Source organism: Talpa occidentalis, unplaced genomic scaffold (genome assembly GCF_014898055.3).
Source record: "Talpa occidentalis isolate TD23 unplaced genomic scaffold, MPIMG_talOcc4v2.1 talOcc4.10, whole genome shotgun sequence".
NCBI classification, from domain to species: Eukaryota; Metazoa; Chordata; class Mammalia; order Eulipotyphla; family Talpidae; genus Talpa; species Talpa occidentalis.
In genome coordinates this window covers 45,948,941-45,962,862 of record NW_023600993.1, presented here as the reverse complement: position 1 = coordinate 45,962,862, position 13,922 = coordinate 45,948,941, and the positions used below count along the sequence as shown (strand labels likewise).

The 13,922-nt window shown below is 39.1% G+C and overlaps 1 protein-coding gene across 1 annotated transcript in view; it reads left to right on the top strand.

The window, feature by feature from the left end:
- Positions 1 to 12,498: 12,498 nt before the first annotated feature.
- The window catches only part of LOC119237600 (cadherin-related family member 3-like), a 43,182-nt gene continuing 41,758 nt past the window's right edge, over positions 12,499 to 13,922 (top strand). The window contains exons 1-2 of the mRNA XM_037501578.1: positions 12,499 to 12,534; positions 13,343 to 13,514. Of these exons, the coding sequence (XP_037357475.1) occupies positions 12,499 to 12,534; positions 13,343 to 13,514 (208 nt within the window). The remainder of the gene's footprint in view (positions 12,535 to 13,342; positions 13,515 to 13,922) is intronic.

The following is a 13,922-nucleotide window of genomic DNA, read 5'->3' as shown; positions in this document are numbered from 1 at the left end:
TCAAATTTTTAAGAAACCATGTACATTTAAAATGTGGTACATTAAAAATGCAGGTCATATTTAACCTGTGGAGCCCCTAGAGGTCTTCATGAAAACACTCCATTTAGGTAGTCAGTGGTCTAAAAAGTAAACCACTCTTGTCTCTATCCTTCAAGTTTTAACTGAAATGTATTAAATTGCATTCTATTGGCTTTTGGCCAATTATTAGATTGTTTTTGCATCTATTCTCTATCTGGTTGCATAATAACCACACTTAGCAACTTGTAAGCCTTCTGCAAACTTGGTCAGCAGAAATCTGAGTATTACTCTGAGAGTGATTAACACACAAATTGCCTCGGTAACCTGGGGTCATTTTAAAACTGAATCCTTTTGAAAATGAACCCATGTAGTGAGTTTACCATTTCCTGAGGAGTCCCCACTAATTCTGGCAACCCCAGATATTCCAGGATTTGGGAGGCCTTCGCATGTAGGCAAATAAAAATTGGGGACTTTTCCTCCTTGCTCAAGAAAATCTCCTCTTGGCGTGTTTGCCCATTTGAGAGAAGCTATCATTTTACAGATCACTTATCAAGAATTGTGTCATGAGGAAGTTACACAGGATGCCTGGAAACAGAATGTTTCTCTGGAAGACTCCTTACCCACAGGGTGTCACTCCCTGGATGTCATCAAAGGTACAGGCTGGAATGAAGTGTCTCTGAAGAGGCAAAGAGGATCTCAAATTAACAATGCCTTTTTGTCATTTGCTTTTTATGTTGGTTTCGGCCCCAGGTTGGTATCTGACTTTGGACTAGTAACATGGAGCTTTGAAATAGTTGTTTGGTTTGCTTTCACTCTCTGTAGTCACTTCTTTGTGTTAATCTTAGAAATTGCTGAGTGCTCTGGACTGTGTCACATTGGAAGGTCTATGTTTCAGTCAAAATGTCCTCTTGTTTGCAGATGATATGAGTTTAACTGGTGTAAGCTTTTTGGCAGTACTATCTGCCAGCATGTGAAATCTGCCTGGTCCCTGAACCAGCATTTCATCTCTGGGAACCTAGTTTATCAAAATACTCACATAATGACATCAGGATATTTGTACATTTTTTTGCTAGTAACTAAAACTTGAGGCAATTCAAGAATAGAGGATTCAATAAACGGTCCACAGAGATATTATGAAAACTGTAGCCATTAAACAAAGGAAGCATCCCACATGGCTCAGCAGCACACCTCTCCAGTCTCACCCATTGCTCCCTCAGCAGTGTATTTCAGTCTGCCTGTTCTGTTCCCCACTCTGTCTCTGGTACATCCCCTCACCCCCCGCCTCTCTGGCCTATACCCCAGCTCTTGTATGCATAAATAAATAAATCTTAAAATAAATAAATAAATAAATAAAAGGCAATGCCTGGTGTACTGTGGGGTAGAGACTTTGTTCTACAACTATGAATGCGAGAAGACCCTTAAAAAACCTATATTCACAATTAAACAGGAATATAATGTCCTGAAAGAAAATATGTAAGAAATGAATATATAAAAATATTTAAAAGCAGAAGTGGTGGTGGATTAGTAGAGGTAGGGATGAATAAGTAGAAGACTTAAAAATTTATTTTATAATTTTATATTATTTGACTAAAAAATAACAAGTATGCATTACACTTATTCTAAAAAAAAATCAAATCCAAGAATGTAAGAATTAGTTGCCTAGATTTTGGATGCATGATACTAAGACATTGATTTAAGGGATTATCTTTCTCATTTTTGCTTGGATCAAATTCATAAAATAATTCAACTTATGAATTTAGTCATTTGCTTTACTAAAATCAGTTGCTTCTAGAATTGGGTAAAAGCCAAACTGTCGTATTTCCAGCAAAAATTTGTACAAAATATGTTTAATATTCTAAGAATAAATGATGGGTATCTTCAAACTGAAAAAGCTTTCTGCGATAATTTCTAATTTCTTAGTTAGACATGACTAGATTTGATAGTTCCAATAAAAATAAATGATAATATTGGCAAAAACAACCAGAAACTTCCATCCTGTGCTGACAATGTGGTACCACCATGTACTTATACTTGTTAGCCACTTGAATGTAGCTAGGTTGAAATGAGATAGGCTGTAGTGTAAAATACATACTTTAAAGATTTCATATGAGGGGACTCCCTGGTGGTGCAAGGGGTTAAGACACAGAACTATGAAGCTATCCGCAGCCACTGCAGCGTAAGTTCGATCCCCAGTCAGGGAGGTGACCCACATGGTGCAGCAGACCTCTCCTGTCTTGACCACTGCTCCCCTCAGCAATGTATTTCAGTAGATCTGCCTGTTCTGCTTCCCAATCTGTCTCTGGTGAATCCTCTCACCCCCATACCTCTAGCCTGTACCCCAGTTCTTGTATAAATAAATCTTTAAAAAAAAGATTTCATGTGAATAAAAGAATATAAAATCATATTAACATTTGAAAATGTTGATATGTTGAAATGATAGTATTTTGAATGCATTGAGTTAAATAAAATATAATAGTAAAAATGTTATATTGCACAGTGCTACTCTATAGTCCTAGAAATCCTTTAAGCAGAAGTATTCTTGAGGTATGGAATACTTTGCTTGAAACTACTATTACTGTTTTATGTGTGCATCTACCTTTTTGAAATTGAAATAATAGGTGAAATGATCACCTAGACTTAGCTGCTACGTCACTGAATAAAGTAAGGATATAACAAAGTCTAAGAAAGATTTTATTTCAATTTAGCTTTGCTCTATCTAGTTTTTGTGAGTTTGTGTTTGGGTGGAATTTAAAAAAAAATTGTTAAATCAGTCTTTTTGTTTTCTGGTGTTATTGATGATTTACATTGATCAAAGATGTGATTTAACAAAAATAGTCAGGCTCACAAGCTAGAAGACTTTCGATGTCTTGAGAGGACAAGATGTTTTGAATATCAGATTTCACATAAAATTTCCATTTTTAGATGATCATAAAAATAAGATGGGGTAACAGTCCACATTCCCATATGAGGCAAGTAGTGGCTGCCCCAAAAGGTGGGAATTAGCTTTCAATTTCACCATAGTCCCCATTATACCCTGCCACTAAACCTAGCAACTGGGCATTATATCATATTACATCAAAGGAGTGCAACTAATTTTCCCAAATCTTCTCTTTTTCTTTTTTTTAACAGAGTTTATTTATTTATTTATTTTAAGATTTGTTTATTTATTTATACAAGCACTGGGTACAGTCAGAAGTGCAGTAGGGTGAGAGACTTTACCAGAGCCAGAGCAGGCAGAGTGATGAAATACACTGCTGAGGGGAGCAGCAGACGGCAGGAGAGGTGTGCGCGCCATGTGGGACCCTCGCCGGTGGCCAGGGATCGAAGTGGCGCTGTAGAGCTTCGCAGCCCAGCGCTCAACCGCTGCCCAAATCTTCCCCTTTTCTTAGATACAAAAGTGTAACTTCTCTGTCTCCATCATTCTATGAATTCACATGCCAGCATTTTAAAATAGTTTAAAGTTTTTTTTTTTTTCCACAACTTCTCCCTCTAATCCAGCTATGGACTGACCATCATTCTGATCCTTTTTATTTTTGTCCTATTAATTTCAGAAAGTGGAGTTTATTATGGAAATATTCTGATGGGAACTTCATAATAAAATGACAAACCTACTTATTTAAATAACAGTTTGATGAATGGGTTGATGTACATGGAAAATTACTGCCTTCTTTCCTAGAAATTGTTATACATTCAAAGTATTGTGATGTTTTCCCAGGATACTCCATTAGCATGGAAATCTAAACATTCCCAAGTTTTTCAGCACATAAAAATATAGTGAAGAAAACTTGAAAGCAATTCATTCTTTAATGTGATGGCAAAAAGCCCTATCAAATGCAGAAGCCACCCTTGATATGTCCCAGACTAAGAATAGGAAAAAAAATCTAAAACCAATGGAGTAACATGTAATTTTAAAGATTTATTTTTATTTATGCATACAAGAGCTGGGATGTAGGCCAGAGGTGCAGGGGGTGAGAGGATTCGCCAGAGACATAGTGAGGAACAGAACAAGCAGATCTATTGTAATACACTGCTGGGGGGAGCAGCGGGAGAGACAGGAGAGGTCTACTGTGCCATGTGGGTTAGCTCCCAGGATGGGGATTGAATTCCTGCCATAGTGGCTGGCAATAGCTTGATAGTGCTGAGACTTTAACCCCTGTGCCACCAGAGAGGCCCAATATGTACTTTTAAGTTTTCAGTTGCATACAGTGTCACAAAAGAATACAATGCTGCTAATTAGGTCAATAGTCCCTAATTGATCTACTTTAGTTAGCAATAAGGGAATCATTTTATTTGTTTACATGTTCACTTAATCATTCAACAAACAAATGGTTACTAGGGCCAGACACTGTTCTTGGTACTAAGGATGTGACAGGGAATAAATGAAAATTCCCATTACAGTGTTTCCATTTGAGGATGGAGGAGGCAGAAAGTAGACTAATAAAACAATAGAAATAAACAAGCAATACATGAAAATTCCTAACTTTCATCTGCAAGGGCCATGATGTTGCTATTTTAGATAAGGGTGTCCTGGGGTGACTGTCTGACACAAGGATATATCAGGGTCTTAAAGGAAGTGAGTAAATGAGACTTGTGGCTATGTAGGGAAGAATGATAAGGGCAAAGGTCCTGAGGCAGGACCTCTGATAAGTTTAAGGAAGAGAAAGACTGTGTGGTTGGAACACAGAGAGTGAGGGTAAGAATAGTAGAATATAAGGTCAGATAGACAAAGGGAGAACTATTGTGTGTGGCCTTGAGGCCAATCTATGAACTTGGTCTTTACTCCACGTGAGATGAAAAGCAGTTAGCAGATTTGAGAAAATCTGCTACAATGCGCTTACTGATAAGTTATTGCTGCATTAGTTTTCTTTTGCTGCTGCAACAAATTCTCACAAACTTGGTGGTACCTCAAGACAGCATATAAATGGATTTATGTGTTTTTTTTAAACTTATCATTCTGCAACTAGTCTGACATGGGTTTCAGAGGGCTAAAATCAAAGCACCAACAAGATTGCATTTACTTTTGGAGTCTCCAGGGGTGAATCCATTTCCTTGCCTTTTTTAGCATCTAGAGTCCATACACATTCCTTGGGTCATACCTCCTGCTTCATCTTAAGGACCAGCAAAGTTGCTTTTTTCCTGACCTTCTCTTTATATCTCCTTTTGACAGTCTTCTGCCTCCCTCTTACAATCTTAAGGACCTTTGTGATCACATTGGACTCATCCAGATAACCCAGGAGAATCTCCCCATCTCAAGATCCTTAACTTAGTCATATTTATCAAATTTTGCCATGGAGGCTAACATATTCAGAGGTTCTCAGGATTAGGAAATGAACATCTGGGGAAGGGGGGAGGGACCATTATTCTATCAAACCTCCAAGCATCATACTTTGCTAAATCATCATAGTCTCCAACCCCCAACATACACAAATATCCTTTGCAGAATACAAACATCAGCTATGGGAAAAAAGAGAATCTGAATAAGACTAAACTACTCTTCCAGAGGGAAATCAATGAGCAGAAATTAAAACTTTCCACTTACAGATTTCATGGTTCAGAAATTTCCAGATCAATTCTTAAACAGAAAGGCTGCTCTGTGACCTAAATCATGCATTTGGAAACAACAGCATTTTTTAATATAAGAAAGAGGGTGGTGACAATATCTATGACTAGAGAAATGCCTGCAACCATCTTTAGAATCAGATTCAAGGACTGAGAGCCAAGAAAAACTCCTTAGATGGAGATTGAAAAAAAAAAAGTAAAAAGCATTAATTCTCCAGCAAAAAGGTGCAGGTGCTGGCAGATGGAAGTTGGGTGTGTGCATTGAAATGGTAAGAGCTGAAGGCATCTGGGTGGGGCAGAGCATGCATGCTTCCTTCCTCTTCCTGGATTCATCTCACCTCTAATTAGGCTGGAAATGACTGGGAAGGGAGATCAGGAGCAGGTCCAAGGCACTGTGAAAGGCACAGACATGTTCTCTTACTGTGAATGGCCATGACAGTGTTCTCCATGTTTTTTTTTTTTGTTTGTTTTAAAGATTTATTTGTTTATGCATACAAGAGTTGGGGTACAGGCCAGAGATGTGGGGTGGTGGTGAGAGGATTCACCAGAGACAAAGTGGGTAGCAGAACAGGCCCCTCAGTAGTGTATTTCAGTCAATCTACTTGTTCTGTTCCCTACTCTGTCTCTGGTGAATCCTCTCACCTCTCACACCTCTGGTCTGTACCCTAGTTCTTGTATAGACAAATAAATCAATCTTTAAAAAAACAAAACAAAACAAAACAACCCCAGGCAGATTGACTGAAATACACTGCTGAGAGGAGCAGCAGGCAGGTCAGGAGAAGTCTGCTGCACCATGTGGGTCAGCTCCTTGGCTGGGGATCAAGCTTGTGCTGCAGTGGCTGCGGATAGCTTCATACTGCGGGGTCTTAACCCCTTGCGCCATCAGAGAGGTCCCTATTCTCCATGTTTTGTAGTACATTGCAAAAGATGATTATTTAAGAATCAGCAAAGTTGCTTCTTTCTGACCTTTTTGCATTCATAAAGTAATAAACAGATAGCAATACCTGCCTACCTTATTAGCACTCAACAACTGCTTGACCAACTAAATGGACACAGAGCTTTAAATGAGAATGGAGAGGTAACAGGATCTGCATTTGGGGCATTGTCTTAATGTTTTCTTTTTTTGTTTGGTTTGATTTTTAGATTTATTTATTTATGCATATAAGAACTGGGGTGTAAGCCAGAGATGGGGGGGTAGGGTGAGAGGATTCACCAGAGTGGGGAGCAGAACAGGCACTGAGGGGAGCACTGTGTGAGACAGGAGAGGTCTGCTGCGCCATGTGGGTATCTCCCTGGCCGGTCAGTTGGGTCAATCGGCATTGAACTAGTGCTGCAGTGGCTGGTGATAGCTTGATAGCGCTGTCTTTAACCCTTGCGCCACCAGAGAGGCCCTGTTTGCTTTTTTTCAAAGAAGTTTTGAGATCTACCTTTTAGTCCACTTCATCTAATAATTTCACCATAAAGAAAAGGTCCAGGTGAAATTAAAGGGAGGAGAGAAAGAGAGAGTGAAGTCAAAGTAGGTCAGCTCAGGAGGGTGGATAATGACTTTTGTTGCTGAATGCTTTGTGATTTCCATCACTAAGTAATTTCCTGATACTGCAGGGTTAGACAAAAGTTGTATGGAATAATGTCATTTAGGGGCCTATTTTAATCCACATTTCTTGCTTCATGTCTAATAACTTAGAATGAATTGATGTAAAATAAATCCTACATTTCTTATGAGAGTAAATGGCAAATCTTTATTAAAATAATGATCATTAGTCCAAGTCACTTATCTCCTAAATATAGTGATCTGCTGCCTACTTGGTTCAGCCAAAAGATTGTGTGTCAAGCAACATTTGACTTAGAGCTTCAGAGACGATGTGGTGCTTGTCCAAGTCATCACCTGGTCAATAAGAGGCAGAACTGAGATCCAAGTCAAGCTTTGCTTGGTCAAGTCCATCTCAAAAGAGTCCTGCTTCTTCTGCTCCAGAGCTACTGCTATAAGTTGGGGGGGGGGTTCAAAATTTGAAACTCTGAGAAACTTCTGTTTTTTTCTATTTTTGCCCCAAGGGACTTCATTCTGAATCATACAAAAACATGTCATTTCAATCCAGCAAGTTTTGGGTTCAAATCCAGACTCTACCATTTATTAGATGTGTTGTTTAAGGTCATTTGGCCAGTCTGTGCCTTACTTTTCTTAAGCGCAAAGCAGAAGTGATAATAATACCCCCCGACACCCTGAGCTGCTGTGAAATTAATGAAGAGATTCATGTGAAAGAGTGTCATATAAATGGTCATGAATATTAATTATTATTCATTCCACAAATATATATTAGTGCTTTTATTTAGTGCTCAACAGAAACACATTCCTTGTGGTTAGTGTTTATAGAGAAGTTCCTTCTTTTTTTTTTTTTTTGATAAAGCCAGAGTCCTAGAGGATTAAAGTTCCACCTTTATGACTTCATTTATTTATTTATTTATTTATTTTTTTAATAATAAATTTTATTTTTATATTCCCCATACAATTGCAGCCCCCCCATTCTGACCCCAATCCCTCCCCTCCCACCCCCGCCCCCCTAAAAGTGTCTCTGGTTCACAGTTTTTTGTTGATTTTGATTTTCACTTTCTTATAGTTATTCGTTTTCCTGGTCCCTTATTTAAGTTTTCTAGATTCCTGCTATGAGTGAAACCATCCGGTATTTTTCTTTTTCTTTCTGGCTTATTTCGCTGAGCATGATCCCTTCCAGCGCCATCCATGTTGCTGCAAATTGCATGTGTTTATCTTTTTTGAATGCTGAGTAATATTCCATGGTATATATGTACCACATCTTCTTGATCCAGTCATCTATTTTTGGGCATTTGGGTTGTTTCCAAAGCTTAGCTATTGTAAACAGTGCTGCTATAAACATAGGGGTGCAGGTGTTCTTTGGAATTGATGTTTCTGTGTCCTTTGGGTAAATACCTAGGAGTGGAATTGCTGGATCATATGGAAGCTCTATGTTTAGTAGGTCCAGAAATCTCCACACAGCTCTCCACAGTGGTTGGACCAGTTTGCACTCCCACCAACAGTGCAGAAGAGTTCCTTTTTCTCCACACCCTCGCCAACATTTGTTGTTGCTAGTTTTTTTAATATGTGCCATTCTCACTGGTGTAAGATGGTATCTCATGGTAGTTTTGATTTGCATTTCCCTGATGACAAGTGATGTTGAACATTTTTTCATATGCCTGTTGGCCATTTGCATTTCCTCTTCAGAGAAGTTTCTTTTTAGCTCTTCTGCCCATTTTTTGACTGGATTCTTTTCTTTGTTGTTGTTAAGTCTCATCAGCTCTTTGCAGATTTTTGTGATCAGTCCTTTATCATTAGTGTTGGGTGCAAAAATGTTCTCCCAGTTGGTGGGGTTTCTCTTTGTTTTTGTTATTGTCTCTTTTGCTGTGCAGAAGCTCTTTAATTTGATGTAGTCCCAGCTGTTTATCTTCGCCTTCACTATCACTGCTTTGGGTGATGTGTCTGTAAAGATGTCTTTGATGTGCAAATCACGTAGTGTTTCGCCTATATTTCCTTCTATATATTTTATGGTTTCAGGTCTTATGTCTAGTTCTTTAATCCATTTTGAGTTGATTTTTGTGTATGGTGTGAGGTAGGATTTATGACTTCATTTAACCTCGTAAATTACTTCCTAAAGCTCTTATCTACCTGACACAGTATCTTGGAATTTAGAGTTTCAATACATGAATTTAAGGGGGATACAATATAGTCCATAGTATTCTGCCCTTTTGCCAAATGTTAATCTCATTCTGATATACCCTCACAGACACATCCAGAATTATCTCTGGTCAAATGTCTGGATTCCTCAGGGCCCAGGCAAGTTGACATGTAAAATTAACTATCACAGTCTCTGACCCAGGAGACTTGAGACTTCATTAGCATCTGTGAAACTGTGGCAGGCTAACTTCCTAGCTTGGAAGTAAGGTAAGTTCTCAGATCTTTCATTGTTCTTGATGATTTTATCAAACTAACTCAATTGATTTTAAGACTTTTAATAGAAAGGGAACTTTAATTATTGTGCTTTTCCTTTGTGGTTTCAAAATATAAAAGATGTTGGGAAGTATTGCAAAAATTTTTATTAAAAAAATATTGTGTTTCCTCTAAGTCATTCTAGCTTTTCCAAATTTTGGTGTTGAAAATGCCAGCCCTGTACCGGAAAATGCCTCTGAACACACACGGGTTGCCTTAATTACTGTGTCTGTCTCACCTCACGCTTCTCTGATTGGAGATCCTGTTATCATTAATGTGAATCCTGTAATTCATCCATTTGTGCTGTCTCGTATATCTGCACATCAGTGGGAAGTAAGTATGTAGGTAAAGAGTACATCACTTGTACCAGAAGGGTTTTTTTTCTTTTTTTAAAGATTTATTTATTTATACATATAAGAGCTGGGGTACAGGCCAGAGGGTGAGAGGATTCACCAGAGACAAAGTAGGGAACAGAACAGGCAGGCTGACTGAAATACACTGCTGAGGGGAGCAGTGGGCGAGACAGGAGAGGTCTGCTTCGCCATGTGGGTTTCTCCCTGGCCAGCCGGGGATAGAACTCGTGCTGCAGAGGCTGCAGATTGCTTCATAGTGCGGTGCTTAACTCCTTGCGCCACCAGGGAGGCCCTGTACCAGAAGGGTTTTAAAACAAAAGGATCATCTTCTCTCTTACGGGAAAGACAGGCCTGCGAGTCTATGAGAACTTCTAAAGAGGGCACTTGACTAGTCAGCTTACTTGAGCTTACATGACAATCCTCAGAATGAGTAGAAATTAAATAGGTGAAGAGAGAGAGAACTACAGATGGAGGGAATAGCATGTGTAAAGGCCCTGAGGCATGAAGAAGGGTGGAGAAGGAACCAAGAGGAAACCGAACGTGGTGGGAGCTAAAGGGAAATGTAGTGAAAATTTAAACTTCCAAGGAAGAGCCAGCAGGACCTGTCAGATATGTTAGAAAGTTTTTTTTTTTTTTTACCATCTAGTATAAAAAAGCTAATTTCTTCCTCCAGCGCCAAATTTATGCAGGCTTACTGATCATTTTAGAGGTTCTGAGTTTCCTACACTCAGTTCTTCAAATGTGATGCCAACCCACAGTCCTTGTCTGGGCCCCTCTGCACTACCCCTGTGGAGCCTGAGAGCAGGGACAGCAATGTGAACAGGAAGTCCCTGCCACTTTCTGTGTTGTGAGTAACGAGGGACCCTAGGGCTGTGTGGCTTCCACCAAGGTTTCTTATGCAGGGGAGTCTGAATTGGTTCTTAACTTTTAAGAGATTCCCAAACTGATAGGTTGCACACATACCTAAATCACCAATTAGGAGGAGTCATAAGAGACTGTAAAATAATAGTTAAGAAGAGGGATTGTGGAGCCATACTGCCTGGTTTCAGACAGAAGGATCAAATTATATTACATTCTTTGTAAAACACATTAAAAGACTTTGAAAAGCCAACAAGAAGTTTCCATGGCAGAGCTCAGTTGTGAGGGGAGCGAGCTGTTAGAAGAAAGGGTCACAGACGCATGTTTTCTAAGGCCTAGTCGGGGGATGGTTAGGATTTTAGATGTATTCTAAGTAAGGTAGGGCATTATTTACCTATAGTCACAAAAATATTGTATAACAAGCCACCTCAACAATCGGTGGCATACAGCAGTAAGCACTTATTTCTTGCCCATGTACCTGAGGGTTGGCTGTTCTCACAGCCGGAGTTGGGTTTGTTCCTCCTGCTCCTCATCCTCCATTAACATTGAGGACATGCCCAAAGCCACATGTATATTTTAAGATCTATGTCTCCTTATATTCCATGCATTACAACTAATCATATTTCCAAGTCATGGGTTGGAGAAATACACAGTACAAAGTCATATGGCATATGGCAAAGGACTGAATATAGGTAATGGTAAAGAATTGGTAACATTGAATACACTTCCTGTATCTAACAGAGCATTGGGAGTTTGCAGAAAAGAGAGATGATATGCTTACATTAAAAAAAACAAAAACCAAAACAAAACTATTATAGCTACTGTGAGGAGAAGAGACTATATAGTGTCAAGGGGTACGTTCGGGGTTATTGACTATCCTCCCCCAATTTTTTTAAGATTTATTTATTTATGCATACAAGAGCTGGGGTGTAGGCCAGACGTGTGGGGGAGGTGAGAGGATTCACCAGAGACAGAGTGGGGAGCAGAACAGGCAGATCTAGTGAAATACACTGCTGAGGGGAGTAGTGGACAAGACAGGAGAGGTCTGCTGTGCCATGTGGGTCAGCTCCCTGGCCGGCCGGGCATGGAACTCTCATGCTGCAGTGGCTGGCAATAGCTTGATAGGACTGTCTTTAACCCCTGTGCCACCAGAGAGGGCCTCCTCCGCAAATTTTATTATTGTCAGATTTAAATTTGCTTCTAAATTCAGTTAGATCGAAAATGCTATCTCATGCCTGTTCTTATTTAGATATTAGATGTTTCTTGCAAATCTGAGCAGCAGAATGGTAACAAACAGTGTGTATGAGAGAGTGAGGTAGTGACTCATAGCTGTTCTAAGCAGAGATTTGGGGGTTAGTAAACCTCGGTTTGAGCAACAGCTTCTCTAGTTGGTACAAAGTGACCTTGGGAAAAATAACTTGACTTTTTTTGCACTTTGGTTGTCTTTTCTGTACAAATAGATGAATAATAACAATACCACCTCATAAAGGTTGGTAAGAAAATCCTATAAGATAATGTATATAAAGTGCCATCTTAGTGTTTGGTCCATAATGAGCAATTAACACACAGTTGCTCTTATTATAATAGTTTATACTTCAATAATCAACACTATTATAGTCCAATTACAGATAACAAAAATGATAAGAAAGATGGTCATATCATAGCTATATCAGGACAGCTCTAGATAGCTGTTCAAATATGAATAGATAAAACATGAAGCAGTTGCAAAGGATAGCAATAAATCTACAGGTAAAACAAAAGTAAATGAGTTAATATCTGTCTTATAGCCTTACAGTATAAAAGACATTTACTATTTCATTTGAAGTTTATGATTAAGTCTATGATTATCTTTTATTGTATATCCTTCCTTGAAGTGCATATATTTGTTTGGTTTACAAAAGACTTAGAGATTAGGGAGGGTGTCTGGGCAGGTAATCAAATAAAAAAGAGAAAAAGTCAGAATCAAAGAAGTCTCCCAGAGAAACAATGCAGAGCTTAAATGAATTGATTTACGTAGATAAATCAATGGAGATGAGACAAGGTACCCTTTGGTTACCTAATTTTCAAATTGCTACCTGTCATTGAGCAATATAAGTGAGGTTACACAGGCAGAATGGCAAAAGAAATCTAAGTTACTCTTTGTATGTGCCCTTTTTGTTCCCTGGGTGAGAGTAATCAATCAGAGGGGACTTTGACCATCTTGCCATCTTCTTCCATTGTACAGTGTAAAGAATAACACCTGAATTTTTAAAAACCCAGCAAGTATTTTTTGAAAAGCCTTGAACTTTGCAAGGTGCTAGGGAGAAGAAGGGCACAGTTGCTGCCTGTGTAGAGCTCTCAGTGCAGAGGGAGCTACAACCAGCAGGGCCAGCCTGAGCTCAGGGCTGTGCTCGCTGGGTAAGGGAGGACTTGAGAATAGTGCTATGCTTAATTGTGGCTTAAAAATCCTGTATCTGGCCTCCCTGGTGGCGCAGCACTGTGAAGCTGTCAGCAGCCTGTGTAACCTCACTTTTATGAAGTCAGTCATTCACTATGTTATTCTGCCTTTTTTTTAAAGTTATTCACCACTGGAGAAATCAGCTTAGACTTTGAGACCGTTACTCTCTACTCCTTGGTAATCTATGCCAAAGACAGCCAAGGAGCCACAGCATCACAGACCATTTTAATCCAGATTGCAGATGTGAATGAACCCCCGACCTTTATTGGATCCCTTGCTCAGGGACACCAAGGTACTGTGCTCTTCTCTTGGGGAAGAAAACATCCAAAGGAGGGTATATGCAGAAGCCAAGCCCTATGTCCTCTGTGCTCTCACAGTGTCACAGCTAAAAGAGTGATAGGAGAATAATGATAACAAAAATCATGATAAATGGTCACTAATTATGTAATAGGCCCTGTACTAAGAGCTTCAGCTGTATTATTTTCACAGCAGTGGAGACAGGTTCTATTTGTATTTGTGTTGTATAGATGAGTTAACATTCTATACAAAGGTCAAGCAACCTGTTCAGTGTTAAAAATTATTCATTTATCTGCTTGATTATTGTGTACTAAAATGAGCCCTTTATTCATGTGATTATGTAATTAACATTGTCTATGTCATTAAGTAGAAATGTCGTGAGGGCAAGGATCATGTTATTTTT